Source organism: Sinohyriopsis cumingii, chromosome 5, assembly GCF_028554795.1.
Source record: "Sinohyriopsis cumingii isolate HCF-2022 chromosome 5, ASM2855479v2, whole genome shotgun sequence".
In the NCBI taxonomy this organism is placed as follows: domain Eukaryota; kingdom Metazoa; phylum Mollusca; class Bivalvia; order Unionida; family Unionidae; genus Sinohyriopsis; species Sinohyriopsis cumingii.
The window spans coordinates 52,233,147-52,255,471 of record NC_142965.1 but is presented as its reverse complement, the minus strand read 5'-3'; the positions used below and the strand labels follow the sequence as shown (position 1 = coordinate 52,255,471).

Here is a 22,325-nt window from a genome sequence, read left to right as displayed (position 1 = left end):
GAAATACTGTGCGCGTTATGATCAACGATTTCTATTGAAGTTTTCTCTGATTTATATTTTGATTCGTACATAATCTCGCGGGTTGTTGTTTTCACACTTATCGGAAATTTTAATTTCATTTCCAGCGATGCAACGTCATTGATCGCAGCTCCAGGTCCCTTGACACGCTCAGCCAACTCATTTATTTTGCACGTAGAACATCTGTTAGATCATTTCCACGTATCGCGTTTGTGAAATGTTCTGTAACTCGCTCAGCTACACTATTCAGCGTCGAAAGGTTCATCGGTTTGAAAACAACGCAAGGTTTATCATTCAGTGGATATATATCGCATAAACAACTGCCGTCACAGAATATGCTCGTTCATTATATGGTTTGTCAATACCAGCCAACACATCTGGTATGGAATTTTTTTCAACTTTACAATACCTCCAGCATGATGTAATCCAACAGGGTCACGTTTGTCACGGATAATCCAGGTGTCCTCTACCGCTACTATACATTTTATTCCGAAAATGTAACTTTGTTCGACGAGATAATTTATAATTGTCCTTACTCGCTGGCCATTCATTGTTGCATCAATTTGGGGTTTATCATCTTGCCTAATTCTGAATGTTGACCAAATATGAATCGCGTCATCAATGCGAAATTCTTTCTAGCTTCACGAATGCTATTGATTAAAGTCTTATTTGCCAAATAATTGTAAGTGGTTGATGATTGGATCCGCAACTTCTTGTAATCGGGCTTATGTAAATGAATTATGTGGATATCATCTTCAAAGTGTGCGACGAGTAAGTCAAGGACCAAAGCCGTTTTTGAAATGTAATAAAAGAAGTCCGGGGAAAATCGCATTTATGCGTAGAATGCGGCGGTAAAAATGTACATAGCTTTTAAACGGTATTGTGATAACAAATAATGATAATGAATCTCCGATACAAAAAGGCCGAAGACTCTCTAGCTATTTGTTCGTGATAGTGACAAAGTCCTTGCCTTCGAGAAGGAAATATGTTTTCAAGTAATAAAATGATAATTTAGACTAATAATATTTATTATATAAGTGGAGCAAGGGGAATTTGTAATACATTCTATCATTAAAAGTTACGAGTCATCAGAAATTGTAAACTAAGAAAAACCCGGTCGGTTCGGTTAATAATGATGGTTATCTTAGATTTACTGCGGGGGGGGGGGTATCTCTGTCATAAATGTATTTATGAATGTTTTCGAGGACTGATCGAAAGAAGACTTGTGATTGGTCATATTAACGGCAGAAAACTCGATAATTCTTTGAATAATTGCAAGCTATTACACAGAGCCAGAATTATAAACTTGGAAATACTGGTAAATTTAATAAAAATAATTAAAGACTGGCTATATCTGTAGATACAGAGACATGGGAAGAAATATAATTTCCGTCGTTATATGGAGCTGCCAGACAGTTTAATATTTTCCTATATTCGGAAAAACATTGTCGCAAATAAAATAAAAAGATCAACGTTTTCAAAGAAATACAAACAAAGCATACTATTTAAGTACGGATCTACTTCTGACTTTGAACAAAATGCTGAATTAGAACAAGAAATACTGAATTGGAACAAAAACACTGAATTAGAAAAAATATACCTCTGAATTAGATATAGGTTTGTCGTGATTAGGTACTCCCCCTTCGACTTTAAAATTCAGTCAAGGGAGATAACTCTGTCAAGTAAAGCATCACCCAGTGGAGAGACTAATATGTAGCCTCGTTTTTTTTATATAAATGCTTCCACTTATAAATAAATTAATTTTTTGGTTGTCTTTTGTGTTATTTAAAACACTATCCTTGTATTTTTATATACTTTGCCAGGTTATTTGCACCCTCCAAACTTTGTCAGGGACAATAATTAAAATAAGAGAGAAAAATGATTAAACAAATAAGCCATGCCCCATGGATGAGCTATTTCTGGATTTCCAAGTATTGGTCAATGTGTAAGAAATATAGTTCTAGTTACAAGTGGGACCCACCCCAGTGCTCGAAATTGAAGAGATAACTGAACATTCATGTACCCTTTCCCACCATGTCAACACGTGGTGAGTGCTACTTCGGCCGGGGTTAATTATGAGGTGGGTGTGCAAACATTCCCCCCCCCCGTGCGTGCTTAGTCATGGGGTAATATGGACTCGTGTGTGCAGGCAAGGCGATGGGTGAAATTTACCCGTGGACGTGGGTTAGAATATTCGTAGAGTAGAAATTAAAAATTCTCTAACCTGTATGATAATATTATTTGTATTAAAATATTAATCTGCCTACTATTATCAAGCATTCTTCTATAGAATCCTGGGGTAGCACATTCCGTTCTGTCTGGCGTATATTTATAATTTTCTATAATTATTTATATACACCTTGATTTCTTTCATAGGAATATGGAATGACTGTGTAGATACATGAGAATTACTTACTAGGTCGTCATGCGAATGTGTCTGCTACACACGAGTGCATATAACACCGACTGAGTTACTTCATTGTTTGGTGATGTGTGCTTAGTTATGAGGGAATATGGGCTCGTGTGTGCAGGCAAGGCGATGGGTGCCGTTTACCCGTGGACCTGGGTTCGAATCTCCGTAGAGTACAAATTAAACATTCTCTAACCTGTACGATTATAAATAATCGGATTGTGAAAGTGAAAGTGGTGAAATCAATATCCCTTGAACTCCGACAAGGGGAAATAATTCATTTCTGACTCCCTTCCTTGACAGAGTCCTTGTCTCCGACAAAACAGAGGGAGATATAAGTTAAAACAATATTTTTTTTCTCCGCCACTGCCTTGACAGTGTCCAATTCTCTGGCAAGGGGATTATATTTAATTCGGATTCAGATTATAGTATTTTTAATGAAACTGGATGATTGTCGGTGGTGTTGTCTGTCGGATATCTCTTGGGTATTATAATCCATATAATTTGGACGGTTTAAGACAAGAATGTGAGTAATTCAGAATTTGATCCTTATCACATAGAGCCGCAACAATATATTCTCACTGTAACTCATTTAACTGTTCTTGCGTTAAGAAAATATTTCATCACCACAATGATCAATAAGTATATTAAGTCTGAATTTTTCTGTGAAGGTATGTGTGAATATTGTTCTGACGACACTTTCGAGTACATTTTTATTTTGTACAAAAACTACCGTGTGTTGATACATTATATAATACCACACAAATAATTGTTCGTAAGATCTTCAGACTCAGAAACCGATTTTTTATTTTACAAAATCATAATTTTGTCAGGATGACGCCGATGTTCTACGAACTCATGAGCGCATATACAAATTTATATTCAAAGATTCAACTCGTAAATCAATAAAGTATCCGCGTTGGTCAGTAAATTTGAAATGCATCCGTGACAGCAGCGGATTATGATATCGCAGATAAACTGGATTAACAAGTTCTAACACAATCGAAAATATATCCCTGTTGCGTCTGCTTCGATTTTTAAAGATCTACTTGATAGCTGATATCGATCGCATGACACACTAGAATGACCCTGATCGTTGTTGTAATATTTACTACTTCTGGTGATATATGACGACCACCACCGTATGGAACATTGTTGTACTTGAGTATGCTTGCTGGTGGGACTATGTTTCTCCATGATTCTAGTATCGCTGAAAAATAATCGTCGATGTTGTCATTGACTGATTTTGTCAACTCGTCGATGTTAAACCCGGGAGGCTTAAATGTGCATAAATCTACTTTTAAAATCGTATAATGACTGGGAAATATATTCTTAAGTGATGTCGTTCTGGAGTAGGACGAATAAGCAGCGAATTCATCACGGTAACAATCACTGTTTCAACGATAACCCGATTGATAAACTCGATGTCAGATGCAAAATTGCCCGTATGTATGCTCACAACCTGCCAATCGGGTAGTTCCATCGGATTTAGTTTTATACGAAAATACTAGTGCAATATTTGCCTGCAACCCAACGAATGATTTTGATCTAATGTTTAGCCAGCTGTGATACACTTGTAATTGTGATTGTGCGTTTTCCTTCGCTGGAATCATCGTGGTGTTTGGAGGAGTTGTATTAGCTAAAAAATTTTTGTACCAATTCTTGTGACATTATTATTTGAATCCCTATGTTTTAAATCAGAGATCTAATATCGTTTTTCACAGGCAATGACGTAGATTCTAATTTGTATCCTGTCACAGTCAGGACCTCATGGCTAATCTTGATCATTTCTGTGAATTCCTGATCTGATATTAATCCATCATTGAAACCTGATGATATCAACGAAGATAATCTGACATGTGCTCGCGACGCTGATGATAATTGATTTGTATGTTCGTGTACTTTATTAACAGCGCACGTAGATAAATTTATTTTGGCCAGATATTAAGGATACCGGCAATACCTGTTGTAACTGAAACACCAATTACTATCACTGGTGCCATCGGCGATGGATTCAATACACCAATAGCACAACAAGACGTCGATGTTTTTTCTTTGGTTTCCACCACGAATGTTCCTTCGTGGTTTTTCTCCAATATCACTAACACAGATCCAGAAGATGCGTTACCTGGAAAACGACTTGAAATCGTGGTAGATACTGTAATTATTGTAACGCAGATTATCGAGAACCTGTACTCACCGATAACCGTAGCGGTAAGTTTGATGAATTTAATGAATAGTGTCCATAATAACAATCCAGACGCTATTGCACATACAGTGGGTGTAAGGTCTAGAATCTCTTTGATGTCGTCGGTAATCTTTCTGATTTCAGAGAGCTTAATATCGGAGACTGCTGAATTTCCAAAAATGTCATTAATGGTTAAATTTATGTTTCTAAGAAAATGTAAAAATGCGGTTACATGGTTAGCATATTCAGACCTAAACGTAATCAATCCATCATTGATTGTCATTAACTAATTCATCATCGGGATATTGATATTGTCCACGTAATTTTTAGTTGCAGCGTCATCGTTTGGTTCTGGTTCTCCAAATCCAGTAATTTTATTATTATCCATATTGAAATCGCCAGTCATTACATTGCCAGTTTTAGCAACGTATTTATCGATCTCAGTTTTGAAAGTGGCGTTGCTGATGTCAACATATTTTTGGCCACATTATCGTCTGATTTTGGTTCACTCACATAGGTAATTTTATTTTTGCTCATGTTGAGATCGCCATACATGATATCTCCAATTCTTCTGATGAGTCCAGTAATCCCTCTCATGAGTGTTAGAACTGATTCCTCCTAGTTTTTAATTTTACCGTCTTTAGCAAACACCACTAAGTTATTTTCGATCGCACCTGGAACTTTTAGAATAATATCTGTCAACGGGATATTGCTCGTCCTTTACCGTCTGTGCTGATCCTGAAAAACTACGAGTTCGTTCTTGAACTCGTTATGGGTTGCATACTTGGATAAGTCACCTTTGGGTTAGTCTTAAGCAGATCATCCGTAAATGTCTACCATTATAAACCATTGACCTATTTAAAACGTTGGACCACGATGTCGTCTAGCTGTATATTCGTGCACGGCTTTATGCGGCAGCAGACTGCAGAAGAACTGAGACCCAGCATCAAGTATATCAATTACTTCCGGACCGCGTATTGGGGGATCTGTTAATTTCTGCGGTGGTAATGTTGAATGCCATATTAGTATGTCATTGGCCAAGCCACTATATTGTAAAATTTCTTTTGGTGGCGCCAACCAATACAAAATCAAAATAAACAACTCCACGTGGGTGAATCGCGCATGCAACTCAGTGAATGCATGGACCAGAACGAGATTTATTATACCGGTTTCAACACGATTTGGTTCTTTTGATAATGGATCACGCATAAAACACTTCTAAATTTGTTAATTTTGATTTCGTAGCAGCATCAAGCAGATCAAAATTGGACATGGGAAACATGTTCATTGAAATGTTTCGGGAAGTCTTAGACCCGATCTGCTTGTGGATTGACCATATCATGAGTGTGTGTGTGGGGTGGGGTGGGGTCATGGCAACCGTTTTAGACCTCGCCCTTCTTAAGAGAAGTCTTTATTTCTTGACCTGTTGCTTTTTTTATTGCCATCCCAGCTTCAGTTCTAACTGCACCAAGTGCAGCTGCTTTTTCAACAGCTATAGTCTCAGCGGCTATTAAAGCTGGTATAGCTGCATGAAGTCGAAATATACCACCCGACTTGGCTATGTCTTTAATGGTACCCGCAGAAAGATCAATTCTAACACCGGTCTTTGATCGTTTCGCGCCACTGAAGTGTCTGAGTTGACGTTCTGTCAATGATAGTTTATTTGGACCTCATGCAATCGGTGTTAATTTCAGCAATATTTTTATTCCAGAATTCTTTTATAGGCTGATTGTAGCATTCAATTTGACCAGAATTAAGAGTAACAATAACATGATGATATGACATTATACTATAATGAGCGATTGAATTACATGTTTTCTACTGGGGCATCAATAACTCTCATTCGTCCACTTAAACCTTCAAGTAGAATCGTTTTGTCTGAGAGTAAAAGAACGATCGCTCGATAATCAGCAACACCGTCTGGCAGTGCACCTACTCGAGCTCGAAAATGTATATCAACGACTGACTTTCTAAACAAATCTAGGTGTTCCAGCCAAAAGTAGTAGATCGGATACAACGTCGAGAAATCCCTCTGAGAAATTTGCAAATAAGAATCAACGCCCCATGAATGTCATCAAGCGATCATAAGCACGTGTAACATGATTGTTTTCAAATCCATCAACAATTCTTCAGACGGTTCTTGATGTTAATTTTTCCTCAAAGAAACTTCACTTACCCCAAGTTGGTCAAATACCATATGATTTCGTATTTGAGAATTCTGTATTGGGATAACCCCGATATTGTCGTAGCAACATCAGCGTCATTGATGCATGCTTCTATTTCCTTACCGTCAATCATATATCGTGAACTGCTGAATAATGCCATAATTCCGTTATTAACAAATTGACCAATTAACCATGCGCTTCACCATAAGGATTTCATCCAATTTCAGAAGTCTATCATGAATTTCAGTGAATGCCTCAGTGGGTAGAAAATACCTCAATGTATCTTGGACTTGTAGTTTAATTCGTCTACGCTGATTTATTTCTCCTGCTTCATAAGAATAATATTGATAATCACGCACAGACTCATACTTGAGTACCTGCGCATCCATGTCAAATACGGGATCAGATGCACGTTTGAACATTTTATTTATAGTTGTTGCTGTCTAAAATGATGCACCATCATCGACGCTTAACGTCAGTGACGACGACACGATAACCCACTACCCGCTGACAGATTTGCAGTTATATTCCGAGCTTCTGCAGCGGCTAATTCCTTCAACCGTTCATTTGCAGCTTGATTTAATTTTTTACTAACATTTGCAGGCATAACGTTTTTACTGGCTGAGATGTTCGTCTTATTAATCGTGCAAGTCTATCCTTGATTGCTGAGAATACATTACTGGCAATATCACCAAGAGTACCAATACCTTTATCACGAACAACGTCAATAGCTTTCATTCTTAGCTGCTTTGCAATCGGTATTGCTTTTGAGGCATTCTTTCTAAATAGACCCCAAACAACATGAATGATTGCATCTCCGTAGATCGCTTTATATGCTGGTAAACGCGAATTTATCACACTGACCATTACATATCCACGCTAAGCGTTATGAATAATCATCTTATTTTCGTGTCACTGATCTAATTACATACCCTCAATCACTGCGGTAATCATCAACAATTTCATTAATTAGAGACCGATAAACATGAATGTCCATGATACCTCCTGTGAATAATCTCTGGCAAACAATAGCTGTTTCATTAACGATTTCTGCGGAAATATTACCGGTTCGTCTTCCACCGATTCAAATTGTAGTCAATCAGTATCGGCAAGGACATTATTGGAACAAAGTTTATCGGGCAACGGAAGTGTTTGTTTTTCTGTTTTTACACTGCCAGTGATAATACCTTTTCCGGATTTTTTAGCCTGGTTGTTGTAATACTGGCTGTGTTTTTTATAGTATCCGTGTAAGATAGTTATCTACTACTTTGATAAATGCAATATATTTTGTATCACTAATTCGCCCATGATCAACTCCGTTGTGTATACCGTATATCCATTTGTACTAGTTTTCACGACATAAAGTAATATCAGCGAAATCTGGTTTTAAAGCTTTTTCCTCTATTATCACGGTAAACACAGATAATGTTTCCACGCTGTCATTATTTTTTTTATGGAGGTAAGAACTTCTTCGGTAAATTTATCATTCACTTCAGTTCTCTCTTTTGCTGGTTTTGGTTCTAGTTCGGGTAAAAGATTTTTCATATCGGCTACATCAAAACGAAGATCATCCGTATTGTCAATTCTTTCTTTTGTTTGTGATTCAGGAGCAGCAGCTATTTCAGCTGGAAGCTCACATAGAATTTATTTTGTTTCTTTTCAGTTCTTTGTGCGATTTTCACAGCTGACTAAGCGGTTCGCTCCAACGTGCGAAGAAGACCTTCGGTAGCCTTTTTAACTCCTTCATTAGTCTTTGTTACTGGTTTAAATAACTGTTCTGCACCTTTTGCAAATTCCACCTGAGACTCTTGACGTGCTTGCAATTGTTTCTTGACAGAATCATGGACGGGAAGATATTTCTTAATTGCATCTAATCCCTGTCGAACTAGTTTAGCTGTGTGAGAATCCATAGTTGACGTAGAATCGCTCATTCTTATATCAATAATGATTTAGTTACTCCACCTGACTGCGTTTTTTACACACACATTGGTGACTACCCTGGTAAATACATTTGACACACAAAAAAGACCAATATGAGGTCTCAGTGACACTTGTATTTTTTAATCCTCCGTAGGAAGCTTTATTTCGGTCTAAAATTTTTGTCTGTTCACCCTTCATGCTGCTTGTGTGATTATTTTTTATTCGGCTATGATTGTGCTGTACAAAACGTGATGGGTATACATATCTGACATTTTCAAATGTACTTTAATACCATTATGACTTTTGTCACGCAAATAGCTATAAATGAAGTCAAACATGCCCCCATTTATGTTACAATACATTACTTACACAAAACGCCGCAAAACGGAGAAATCTCGGTGTAAATGAAGACTACTGGGATGAATGGAAAGAAAAAGACCTTCCTTTGTAGTTATAATACGTCTGAGCATATTTCAGGGCAGACACATAAGTACATAAAAAGAGCAATGACCATTATGCTCATCTGTCAACTCAGCAAGCTAATATTAACGGCGTATGAATTTGAATTGCCCTTTCTTTCCCGGACACTGAGTTCACATTGGATATTATGTTTTACAGATTGTTGGGGGGGGGGAGGATAAAGGAAACTACTAAATAGTCTTCAGAGACAGCGTTAAAAAGATTAAAATACTATTGTATAATATAGGAAGATTAATATCCCCCAATGCAGCCGACACAGCTATTAATTATTAACGTTTCTCATAGAGTGGACTGTTATGTAAACAGGGTCCTCTGAAATCACAAAGCTCTGACAACTTTGATCATATCATTATATCCTTCATTGTTTTCCATCTTCTATAATTCTATTTACGGAACATTTCATTACTTTACTGAAAGAGTTAGAAAACTTGATGTTGTTACATATTTATTTCTAATACTAATGTCATATATTGCATGCTGACTAAATTTGTGTTATAAACATTTATGGCCAAACACTATGCCAAATACGTTCAAAAATTAAAACAAATTCACCACACAAAATTAGTATAAGCGCATGAAAATCTAACCAGGTCAGCTCCATAAAGTTATAAACATGCAAACCAAACTTCGTTATTATACTTGAAGTATGTTCTGCCATTCTCTCCTATGATGTTTTTCGTTAACAATGGGTATGTCCTAAAGCAAAATTGCCGTACCTGAGGTGCATTTAGCTTAATTGTGATAACACGGTTTTTGGTACAAATGATTAGGTCCAAACCCTTTACAAATAGAGAAAATTAAACATTATTTCAATGTGTACTGACATGAAAGTCAAGCACGTCATCTACATGTACATACATACACACATATACCACTCTGATGTAATGGCCTGAAAATATAATCGTATCATTGAGAAGTTTCTGCACTAATGATTTACAAAAGTACACGACCAATTCAAGAAAGCCTGCTGCAAACAGTAACACGATAACACGTGCTATATATTGAATCTGTATTCCCTTCTTAAAATACATTTACGTTGCATTTGACTACAACATTGATAGTACAGAGAAGGCCAAAACCCAAATCTTGATGCTGAATTCGAGAGCCGATCTTTAACGCTGGAATTGCATGCGTGCATAAGCAGCTGAAATGTTGTGAGTGCAATCACCTGTTTTACATTTTATGCAAATCAGAAGACGAACATGCCTTTTAGTGCAAATATAGGTGAATATATGGGTAAGTTTTCAGTTATTTATTTATTTCCCCCTTCAATTATGTGCAAAACATTTTAAAATAGAAAAATGTTACCTCTTGACACGGACATCTTGATAACCCTACACATTACAATGACATTTTGCTCTTAAAGAAACATTCCGGAACATATTTCAAAGAGGAGGTACATTACTTATCGCATGAGTGCATTGCCCGCCCTCTCCCAAACTCTATAATTAATGCGCAGGGAACTGTATAATTGATATAATAAATAAGATATTTACCAAGGAAATTCTGTTTCATGTCATTATAGGTGAAGTAAAAGAAAATCTTGTAAGTACCGTTCGGAAGCGACTGCAGGAGAAATCTTTCACCTAGTTATAGAAAAAGAAACACGTATAACGATATGATGTATAAATCCTATCAACAGACAGACACTGAGAAGAAATGCACGCAGCAGAGACAAAGAGAGAGATAACGATGATTGAACTAAAGTGTTGCACCATCTGTTGCTGAAAAGAAATATAATAATTACATTTTTAATCCTTGGAAATATTATGCACAAACAAATAAGAAAGCGGTGGTGAAATCAAACACACAAGTAAAGTCTGAAATGTTTGCTATTAAGATTATATGAGTATTCTGTCTCGATCGACTAGATTGAATCAGTCATACAACAATGCTAGTATTGGTCGATGTTAGAACTTTTGAAGTTATCGATTTTCGGTTGTTCCTCTCTGTCCCAGCCGAGAGGGGCCCCGAGTGGCCGAGTGGTCTAAAGCGCTCACCGTTCCAGATCACTGCCATCTCACCTCTGTCTGCGTGGGTTCGAGTCCAAGGCTCGGCTAGCGTGGGTACATGGGAAAGCCTGCCAGTAGCTTCTCGTGGGTCGTTGCTTATTCCCTGGGTTTTCCAGGGTTTTTCCTCCACCAGTTATACTGGCCGCTATGTATAGCCTATCTTGTGCTGAAAAATGGCGTTAAACCCTAGAACAACAACAACAACTGTCCCCGCCTCCGCCCCATCTCCATCGCACTGAAGTATTATCTATTCCGTTTGATCTCTGTACCTTCCTTGACCTTTCTCTTTAGGGATCTATCCTCTGTTATGATGTATTATGGTTGTAATCAACGTCATTCTGTTGTATGTTTCTCATGGACTGCAGATGATATTCTAGTCGTATGGTGCTAGACTCCCAACTCTACTGGTCGGGCTATATCTTTACATAGTCTCCCCTAGTATCCTCACACAGTGTGCAGTATTTTAGTTCACATGTTTGAGTCTTATTTGTCGTAACTTGGCAATATTTCTAATCGGTAGATATTTTGCAATTCGCACAAATACGGCTATTCAAATGGTTTAAGCATGTCAGTGGAACTTGAGTGGAAAACTTGAACATGAGGTGAGGTGTTTCACGCAACTATATAAGTCCATTAACCCATATATATATATATATATATATATATATATATATATATATATATATATATATATATATATATATATATAAAAGAAGACACAACTCTACAAGTCCATTGACCCTTATAATCAATTTCTAACAAAAGACAATTATATAGGTACATTAACCGATATATCTAATATACAAAGAAAGCCACAACTCTAGAAATCTAGTGATACATATGTCGAATTTACAAAAGTAATTTATAGAAGTCTATTGACTCATATGCACAATTTTTATTACAAAAAAGACTGAGAAAGAAATAGAGGCCAAGACCAAGTTTCTGAACACATGTTTTCGTCTGCGACATTACAATATTATCAGGTTGATTGTCTAAAGGAAAATAACGCACAAAAACCGACTCATTAACTTTGAACTGCGTGCGAAAATGTTATGGAACACAAACGGTCAGATGTGAGACCATTACTACTTCTGGATAAAACATCATTATCTCTTGTCAATTCCAATCGAATAACCCCTGCTTCGATAGAGACTCTAGGTTAATCGTCGTGACACACCAAATAGACAAGTATTTTTCGGATGAACATCCGACTAGATGTGTGAAGAACAGAATGCTATAACGGAATAGGTGATGAAAACAACACTCCATGACGTTTCAACAATCAATGAAATACCTGCGCCTGAATGTTTATGCTATTCCCACAACTGTTTGTTTTAATAAATTGAAGAAAAAAAATCATTCGGCTGCATTTGTCTGCAACATTTGCTTGCGTTACTGTTAGTGATGACAAATCATCAATTTATTTGTAATGTTGATGAAGTTATTATGAAGAACAAACAATCACGGGGTGAGAGCAGTTCAAAATAGTAATCATTTACATCCACGTTTCTATAGTATGTAATAGATAAAGCTTGAGGACGTTCCAAATGTTCGATATTCTCCGCACCCTATTATGAAATTTGACTAAAGCTAAAAGAAGGTCCTTATTATCGTTTCAGGGCAAAATAGTTACCTTAAATATATTGGTCATGAAAACCAAGGAGATGACAGAAAGTTAGACCAATGCTTCAAATGAGAGAGGACATATATATCACTAATTTATGACCCTTCCGTCTGGGGAATATTTGAGTTCAAATGATTCCTGACATTCTCATTGGCAGAATCCGACTATATTTTTACCAATCAAATATTGGTGATCTCGACAAAATATTACAAGTTAGTTACTAGATGGTACATTGAATCATCAAACTCGTTTAAATTTAAGCTACAAAATCTAAAGCAACGATAGTGAAGATATATAAGATACAAGTTAGCATTATATATATATATATATATATATATATATATATATATATATATATATATATATATATATATATATATATTGCAACATAGTAAACTGAGTGAATCAGCAAAAGTGTCGGTTTTAATTTACCATACAAATCATGCCATCGGTAACACTCTTTTGATTAGATAAAATGACATCGTTGGTATATTTAATTTAGTAATTTTCCGAATCACATTTATAGTAATGTCAGCAAAAAAATACCTCACGATCTATGTTGTTATAATACATAAAAGGCTGTCACATGACATATGTGTACATTTACGTTGTATATTTCACAAACTAAAGAAATCCAAGCATAGCTATACAGAAGTAAACAGCAAGACTTATGTAATCAAAGGTAAGAGGAAATTGTTTACAAGAACCATAATAGAAGTATGTACCTGCAGTGATGTTAACCAATGTTTCAACATCATAGACATTACATGTAGAATTATTTCCTCCGCAGACACCGCACCTGTCCCGTTGTGTATTATTCAAAGTGTTGTCACAACCAAACACCTGCAGGATTTATTGAAAAATATCTTGGTGAGAGGAGAGAAAGAAATTATGACACGGGAATCACAATTACTTCAAATAACATTGTCGAGAGAAACACATTTGAATTGTCTTTAGACTTTGCCATTTAAACCAATATCGATGACAATATAACAAAATAAAATTGGTGTCACAGACGCTGTGAGCAAGATGTCAAAAACTGATCAAAAATAAAACAATATGGGCTCTGAGAAAATATTACCTATATAAATTTTGGCAGCGACATAATATGACACCAAGCTGCTTTATGTCTTTGAAGATAGAGTATTTCATTGTGTGTAACGTATACTTATATAATATTACCCTGCAATATCCTTGCATGCAGGCAGTAACCATTCCTCTTGACCAGGGAGCTCCAATCTTTTCCGCATAAGTGGAAGTGAAATTCGTTGACGTACAAGGGGTTCCATCTGGCATCAAACCATAGCGCTGTTCGTAAACGGTCGTGGTGTAGTTAGCCACTGTTAGGCATTTAACTTCGCAGACTGTATAGTCTGATGAAAGGATATATGCGAACAGTCTATTATTACAAAAAGAGGCTGGACGTTGCGTTGATTTACATTGATCCAACAATAATTTTTAAAGATTTATCGTCTTAAGCTAAGTCTCTAGGCTACCAGAACGAGACTATTTAACAGTGCGATTATCAAGAGTTAAATTTTCATCGAATAGAAGCTTCGTTATATGTAAGAAATGTTGCAAACATATCGGGCCGAAAGAAATATATGTATTTGACCAGGCCATATTCATTATGAAAATTCAGACAATCGAATGAATCTTAAGCAATGTTTACAACGGGTATTAAAACAACTACGTTAGTAATCATACTAGTTTAAACTCACTCTAATAACGTTTTCGATATTTCTTGTTACCTATGCCACCAGTCATATTCACACTGGCTTTTAAAGATGCTATTATTCGAGAAATGATACAAGCAAGTCGTTTTGAATCAAGTTCATAGTTGAAGTTTTTACACATCTATGATTTCTAATATAATTTCATTCTGTTGACAATTAGTCAACGTTGTTTAGAAAAACACATGTTCTAAAGAATGGTATGTAAAAATAAATTTATTGCATGATCATTTTAAAGTCAATGATGCCACACTCCCAATTTATCTTTCGGATTATTTATTAATATTTCTATGTGAAAGATTGCATTGTATGCACTCAGAAGACAAAGTTGTAACCAGCAAAAGCTTGCCCTGATAGTGATATCGATATATATATATATATATATATATATATATATATATATATATATATATATATATATATATATATTAATAACATATAACTACTTCCTCTGATATTGATATCAATATTTACTTCATTAATAACAATAACAGTTAATTACTTACCTTGACTGTCAATTCTATTGATAACACATAATTACTTACCTTGGTAGTGATATCGAATTCCAGTTCCATTGTACTGCGCAGCGCTGAAAGCTCCAGATGCAATTAGACCAGTACAAATCTCCCCAGCCCGCTGAACGATCAGAACTGAAGCATCGGTACTATCATTACTACAGGGCTGGAATAAAATTAATAAGATGTGTCAGTTTTCCTCTCTCTCTCTCTCTCTCTCTCCTTGTATATACATATAGTACATCTCTCTAAAATAAAAAATGAAACTAATAACGACGAATCAAAAAGTCTCAATGCATTTTTTAATGGTTACATTGTAACACACCATTCTAATACAGCCCCACATTAAATTACGAACGTTTTTTTAGAACTGAATTTAACTGAACCAAATGGCGCGAAAAGAACTGGAAAATAATGTTTGTAATTAAAATGTAATAGAAAAAAGGCCATGAAAATATCATTCTGTACGTCGGACTATTGCAGAGTCGACACTTGTATGATGTCATTCAAATCAAACTGTCTATTGAACAATAAACTGACATGTATATTAATTTTACTAAGATGGTTTACTGATGTAGGCTTTCTGGATTTATAAATATCCCTTCATTTGTAAACAGCCAAGGATGTCAGTTTAAGAATCGTGATTACGTTTACTGGTTATGATTTATCAACTTAAATTTGAAAACAGTTGAGGATTATGAAATTTGTAAACCTAAAATTGAAAACATTTGACAAGTATGAAATTAGCAGAACATACGTACCTGAATATTGCAGAATATTGCTTGATATTCTTCATCCGAACACTGCGGAGAGTTCCGTGGTCTTAAAATTGGAAATCAGTAACAAAATTGTATTAATGCCAATTATATATATATATATATATATATATATATATATATATATATATATATATATATATATATATATATATATATATATATATATAATCTATGCGACTGGTTTATATTTGTATCCCTAAGAAGTAGAATTGTTTCGTTTAAAATGATTTCTTACATTACTAAACTTGGCTTCAAATGCACTTTCATTGAAATCTTTCGTAATGTTATAGAATAACTCATATCTATATTTGAAGACTTTCGAATAAAGCATTATTATGGTTAAAACTTGAACAACCAGACAAATTACATTATTACCATTATAGTTAAAAACACAGTCAAGTCAATCATTAATTGATTGAAAATGCTGATCCAGTTATATACATGTAAACAAAATGCATGACTGCCACCTTTTTGTGTGAGAAAATGGCATCGGTGTAATATGCAGATGCATAAATTAACGGACATGTTATATCTATTTCCGTTTTTGAGCAACTGTAAGAATAATGTCCGTTATTTGCAATAGAGTTTGCAGTACTTGTTTTGGATAAATACGTGGCATTAAAAAAAGAACATTACTTATAGACAGAGGCACTAAAAATAAGAAATAATAAATGTACCCGTCGTCTGCGTGTATAGAAAAAAGCCTATAATCAGGAAATGCCAATTATGCTGTCAGCCTGCCCAACAATGGCCAGAAAGACAGAACGAAAAGATATAGAGCCATACAAAGACGGAAAGAGAAAACGACAGAGCCATACTTTGGATTGTCACAGATTCTCCTCCGGAACTGAACGCCCCTGCCGCATGTCCGAGAACATGCCGTCCACTCTTGCCAGCTTCCCCATCCTCCGGGAACCACAATAAACATGGAGACATCAAGCCCTGTCTCTGCCCAGGTTCTACATTGATTCTGATAGCAGATCTTTCCTGCCTCGCAGTACTTGCCATTCGGTGTAGTCCCATAGTTTACCATCTGTCCAAAGGTGGGTGACCCAAGATTCATATCGATACAGCTGCGCCAGCCGCATATTGTCTACACAATTGGTAAATGAGACATGGTCAACATTTCTGTTCTTGATTTCTTTCTTTACATTCCCCAGTATTTGCTAATAAAAGTGATGTTTGTATTTATCATTGGCTTCCAAAGTAATCATCATATAATCAAAACTGGCACAGCGATAAATGTCAATCATGCAAAACTATTTTTCCGGCACAGTTAGTTTACTAGCCACTTATATTGTGAATCACATATAATACACTTTGCCGAAATATATGCATAAGGGTTGTTTGTTGAAGTCACCGGTCAATCAGACAGAGGACGCTATGACATTAGGATAGAGAACATTATTTAACATATATCAATTGGAATTGCCATTTATATGCCAGTTTCACCTGAATTTGGTGAAGTTTTATCAAAGATTATAAATGTTTTAGAAGTATGAATCTATTTTGTTTATAAAAATCTATATTATTGTAAGAGATGATAGGTACATGTGTCTGATATGCGTAATCAATATGCAGTTTAGGGGTATGAGAAAAATATGGTATTGTTACAGACTCATTGGCTGTCACTCTCTAACACGAGACTAAAACAATCGCATGTATGAATATATGTATCGTTTCGTCTTAAAATGTAAATCATACGCTAGTTAAATGAGCTAGTTAAATTATGCTATACCAAAGAAGCCACATTAGCTAACAATGCTGAAATAAACTCGCTGTTCTCATGGGCATAAACTGAGCTGCGAGCCCATACTGCCTGATGTACGAAGGAATGACTGCATTGTTTGTCAAGCATTCTACTAGCTTTGCCAGTTGGCTTAAAGTAAACTCAAAATACACCCGAGAAACATGCACTAACTTGCTTTTTACACGCTCTAATTAACAATTAGCATCAGCTACCATATTGTTAACATTACTAGTAAGAAGAAGTTCCACATGTTCAAATCAAGATATCAGATGATTTGGACGGCGTCAAAATTTAATGTACTAGAACAAATGTAATAATGTAATATTGCAGCCTTTGGAATAATGTTGCCTTTGGAATAATGTTGCACTCTTACCGAAAACACCATGTTCACCGAACCATAATTTCAGGAGGGTCAGTAAGGACAAGACTTTTAAGACAGTTGCCATATCAATATGGACATCTTCCGGAAGGACTAAGTGGAGCAAGATATAGAAGATGGTCACCGTGGCGCCGATGACGGAGGTCAGATCATCAGCAGCTTCAGACAGAACCAATTAAATATAATTGTTGGTCTTATAATGAGGACTTAATGTTGAAGCCACCATTCACACTGTAAGATTATCTAAGATTTTTTAGACGGTTTCCATGGCAGCAAGATTGGATAACACCATTTTCAATTGTCAGAATGTCTAGACCGTATTTAAGGACTTTTTGTGGGCTTTCCAAGAGTTTGGCAGATTTTTTGAAGCGCTTGCTTAAAGTAATTTACCTGCTTTTTAAGTCGAACTCTGAACCCCGTTTTACTATAATATACTGAGTCTTACTTCCAAAAACATCAAATAAAGAGTGAATAGTTTAAATCTTAAAATATAATCATCAAAATATATATTTTAATGATACTATCAATACAATTTACTGACATTGCTAATTTTCCTGTTGCATTTGTATCCAAGCTATGGTCAATCTCTATATTTCTACAGCTTCAGGGGAGAGACCATATTACTAAATGTTTTTTCCAGGAAATTTGATTCCTGTGCTTTGTTCTAAGATAACATGATCGAATGGTAAATGATAATTTCAGTGTCGTTCCTGCCTTCTGAGAGGTTGTCGGTTTTTAACTCCGATTGCTTGTGAAGAAGGTCTGACCCTAATACTATTGTTTTATTAGTAGCTGTATTGGGGATATCAAGCTGGCTAATATGTCTGTTTTAGAGTCTGTCTTCGAAACATTCATCAACATCTGTTCAGATAATTTCAAAATACTTTCTTACAAATTTAAAACCTCTGATATGCAAGATAATTTCACACTCCTCATCTTTCGAGATATATAAACATATTTCGCAAATAGCACATTGCCATAAACGTATGACCTTTACAATCAGCTCTCTGATCCATAAATATTTGGGATCCATACTATTGTTACGATTGAACACGCATGTCCAGGTCATCAAAGCAGATGACGAAACTATCACGGTGAGTCATGTGCATTTTGCATTGACTGATGTATTGAAAGAGACGTTTAAAATCATGCGTAGTGAAATATACACTTATTATAGCCTGGCCTTAAGGTAAGATATAATACAGAAGGTATCCTAATAAACGTCATGTGTTATAAGCGAATGACTGTCAGTGCTCAGTCCCCTGAACAATTTAAATGATAAAAATGAAATATTTGATAGTAATATGTCAAATATTTGTGAACTTTAAATGCTGTCACTACAAAATGTTTGGATTTTCAAAGGACGTTTCTCATTGTTCTAAGTTTCAATGGTTTTTCACGACCAAAATTTTAAAAATAATTGTGCGAACCCAATTTTCATCAATGATTATCTACTACGAGATAACATTTGGGAAACACGTCCACTCAGGATGAATAGCGACAACAATATTTCATGATAGCCGTCTTGGCGACAACGCTGAAATTCAGATCAGCGTCAATTTATTTGGGATAAATTAGATGTCATAAGATGTCTTTGAAAACTACATGTTGGCATGACTATTTATATAAAAAAGGAGGAATAACCAGCATTTCAAGAGAGCTAGATTGGTGGTCATGATGGACTTCAAGCTGATACCAATTTTAGACTATAAACAAAAACATTCAGAAGAATTTGTGACATCTTGAATTTCAGCACGTCAGCCACATCGTTTGTCTGCGAAGCAACATTTTTATTAGGGCTAAATAGTTGCAAGCATGACATTTTTTCAAGCAATTAGTATTAGTGAAATAGATAACGGACAACACATATTGGATGACGGAGAATAGATGGTGCACGCAGGACCATAAAAGAGTCCGGTGTGCGATCAGTAGAATTAATTGTGATTTAAACAGAAATTATATATCAAACAAGATAATAACACAGCAAATGTAACATATTTCCATATCTCAATTGCATCGGCATACTTGGGCCTCATGAAGTTGAAAGAAAATAAAGGAAGCAATAACAAAGACAAACTTAAATATGTAGAATCGATATTCGTAGACACAGATTTATAATTGATATATGTAGACAAGGATATAGGAATGATATACTCTGGTTTAAAAAATAAACAAACGGAGTGGACAAGTCATGTATTTATGAAAATGATCTTTTAGTGTACAAGGTAAAATGTTCGCTATTTTGATTAAATTTTTAAATAGTACACTATTTTAACTGACCAGCCGTAGAAATGGTGTAGGTGTAGGGATGAGGGAATGGTGAAACGTCTATAGAAGGTTTTCATGATTGTAGATGATTCTGTTATGAAGTAACTAAATGCTGATTATATGAGTGCATATTCGAGTTGAGACGTCGTGTAAAGGCGTGACTTAGGAAAATGATCAGTAGTGTAATAAACTTGAAGAAAAATATAATCAGGATCGCCGGGTTAGAACAAACCACTTAGGAAGCGAGAATACATTTTGTCAAGAGAAGTATTTAAGTGAACACGTTCGTCAGACATATTTGCCATGCAAGGTCTTGTGTCTTGAAACGGGTGATACAGTAAATGAAATTGTGTAATTTAGTGATTAAATATAAATTATAGTGATGCATTATTTCATTAACTGCGCATGACTGTAAGTCGTGCAACGTAAGCAAGAGGTGAACTTGGGTACAATGTCACTCACCTCGATTACACAACTTATTAAGTAACATTTCAAAGAGGAGACTTTTGCATTATTGTAAATATGTTGATTACATATTTAGTATAGTCTGCTACCAATTCTTTGCAAAGATAAAGAAATATTTTATATGCCCAGTCTACTGTTCATAATCAGTGTCATACAATATTTCTTAACGTTAAGATAACGATTGAGGTTATGGGTAGCAAGTGAATACCATCGAATCACGTATTTCAATGTAGGCTTCTGTGATATACCATCATAAACCATAGATCGTATAGGAACTTAGATGTACAGATTGATGACCTAGGGCATGAAAACCCCTGCTGAAAGAAAATTTATAACGCTTACGGCATTATTCATTAAATACAGAGATGGGCTCTGATTCCTGACCTACTGGATGTGCGGAACAGGCAATCTCGCCGCTTATCGCCCATTCAACAAATGCGGGTCCAGACACAAGGTCGACAAGCTGAGATGCATAGAACTTAAAGCATCCCCACAGTCTTGGAAGGTCCTTTATGAGCTTGAAGTAAAGGCCCTAATAGAGCCGCTCTATAGAAAGAGCATATCTCTTCCACACATGGCCATCCGTTTAGAGAAAACTAATTTAATATACACCTGCACACACAGAGCTGCCATTGGGGTCAGCCAAAAGCAAGCAGAGGCTATTTTCCATTTTAGAGATTGGTGGTACACAACACAATAAGATACATATTTCTATCACACTCATGCCGGGCATAGAGCGAATGAACGTACTGATCATGAATGAGCACATCACGGAGAGCGGGTACGATACAAGGATATACTGAAGGCAAATACTAGTAGCCCAATCTTGGCAGATAGCCCCATATACCGGGAGACCGACTCCATTTTCTAGGCGGCAAACGTAGACACCGACTCTAAAGCAGCCACCCATACCTGCACCGAGGCAATCCAAAGCAGCTAAACGTCGGACTAGGGCAAGACCTCAAAGGTGGCAAAAGCGCCATTCCCATTTAAACTGGCCACTCTAGTACAGAAAGAGGGTCGTTACGTAATAGTTAAAATTATCGTCAACTATCAAGCTATGATATCAAGAAATCATTTCCCTAGAAATGGACCTCTCTAAGTTTCTCAAAGCCATCAACCACAGTATGATCAATATCTTCACAGAGAAGATTGAAATAACGGGAGTCAAGTTGAACTTTAGAGCCATGGATCACCTGGAAAGGATTACATCTGAAGTCGAAGCTATCCCCATGCAGGCCTACCGATCGGCCACCCTAGCGGAAGTGGCGCTGTTAGCTGATGACCCTGAAGAGCTGTTCCTAAAGGACATCACCAAGATGGACGATCTTATTGAAAAGTTTACGAGGAAGGGATCAGAGGGCAGCTAGTGTGGTATTAGGAAAAAAGTTCTGCATTTCTCAGTACTTCGCGTTTGGAGGTAAACTGCATATACTCACGTCAAAGTGGATTCCGAAAATGGCAGAAATCAGAGTAGAAAATAATAATACACGTGTTTTCAATGAGTCGTCCTTTCTACCCTCAGTCATCCTGGTGACCAGCACCCCAAGCACATCAGCAAGTACTTCAAATGTAAGGGAAGGTATCAGATATTTCAAAGTTTGAAAATATTGCAAAGT

General features: G+C 36.1%; 1 protein-coding gene across 1 annotated transcript in view; it reads right to left on the bottom strand.

The window, feature by feature from the left end:
• Positions 1-22,325, bottom strand: part of LOC149799162 (A disintegrin and metalloproteinase with thrombospondin motifs 16-like) — a 119,433-nt gene that overhangs the window by 19,587 nt on the left and 77,521 nt on the right. Inside the window, exons 14-19 of the mRNA XM_089958145.1 lie at positions 16,663-16,937; positions 15,827-15,887; positions 15,096-15,231; positions 14,000-14,190; positions 13,543-13,660; positions 10,678-10,767 (exon numbers count right to left, since the gene is read on the bottom strand). Coding sequence (XP_089814271.1) covers positions 10,678-10,767; positions 13,543-13,660; positions 14,000-14,190; positions 15,096-15,231; positions 15,827-15,887; positions 16,663-16,937 — 871 coding nt within the window. The remainder of the gene's footprint in view (positions 1-10,677; positions 10,768-13,542; positions 13,661-13,999; positions 14,191-15,095; positions 15,232-15,826; positions 15,888-16,662; positions 16,938-22,325) is intronic.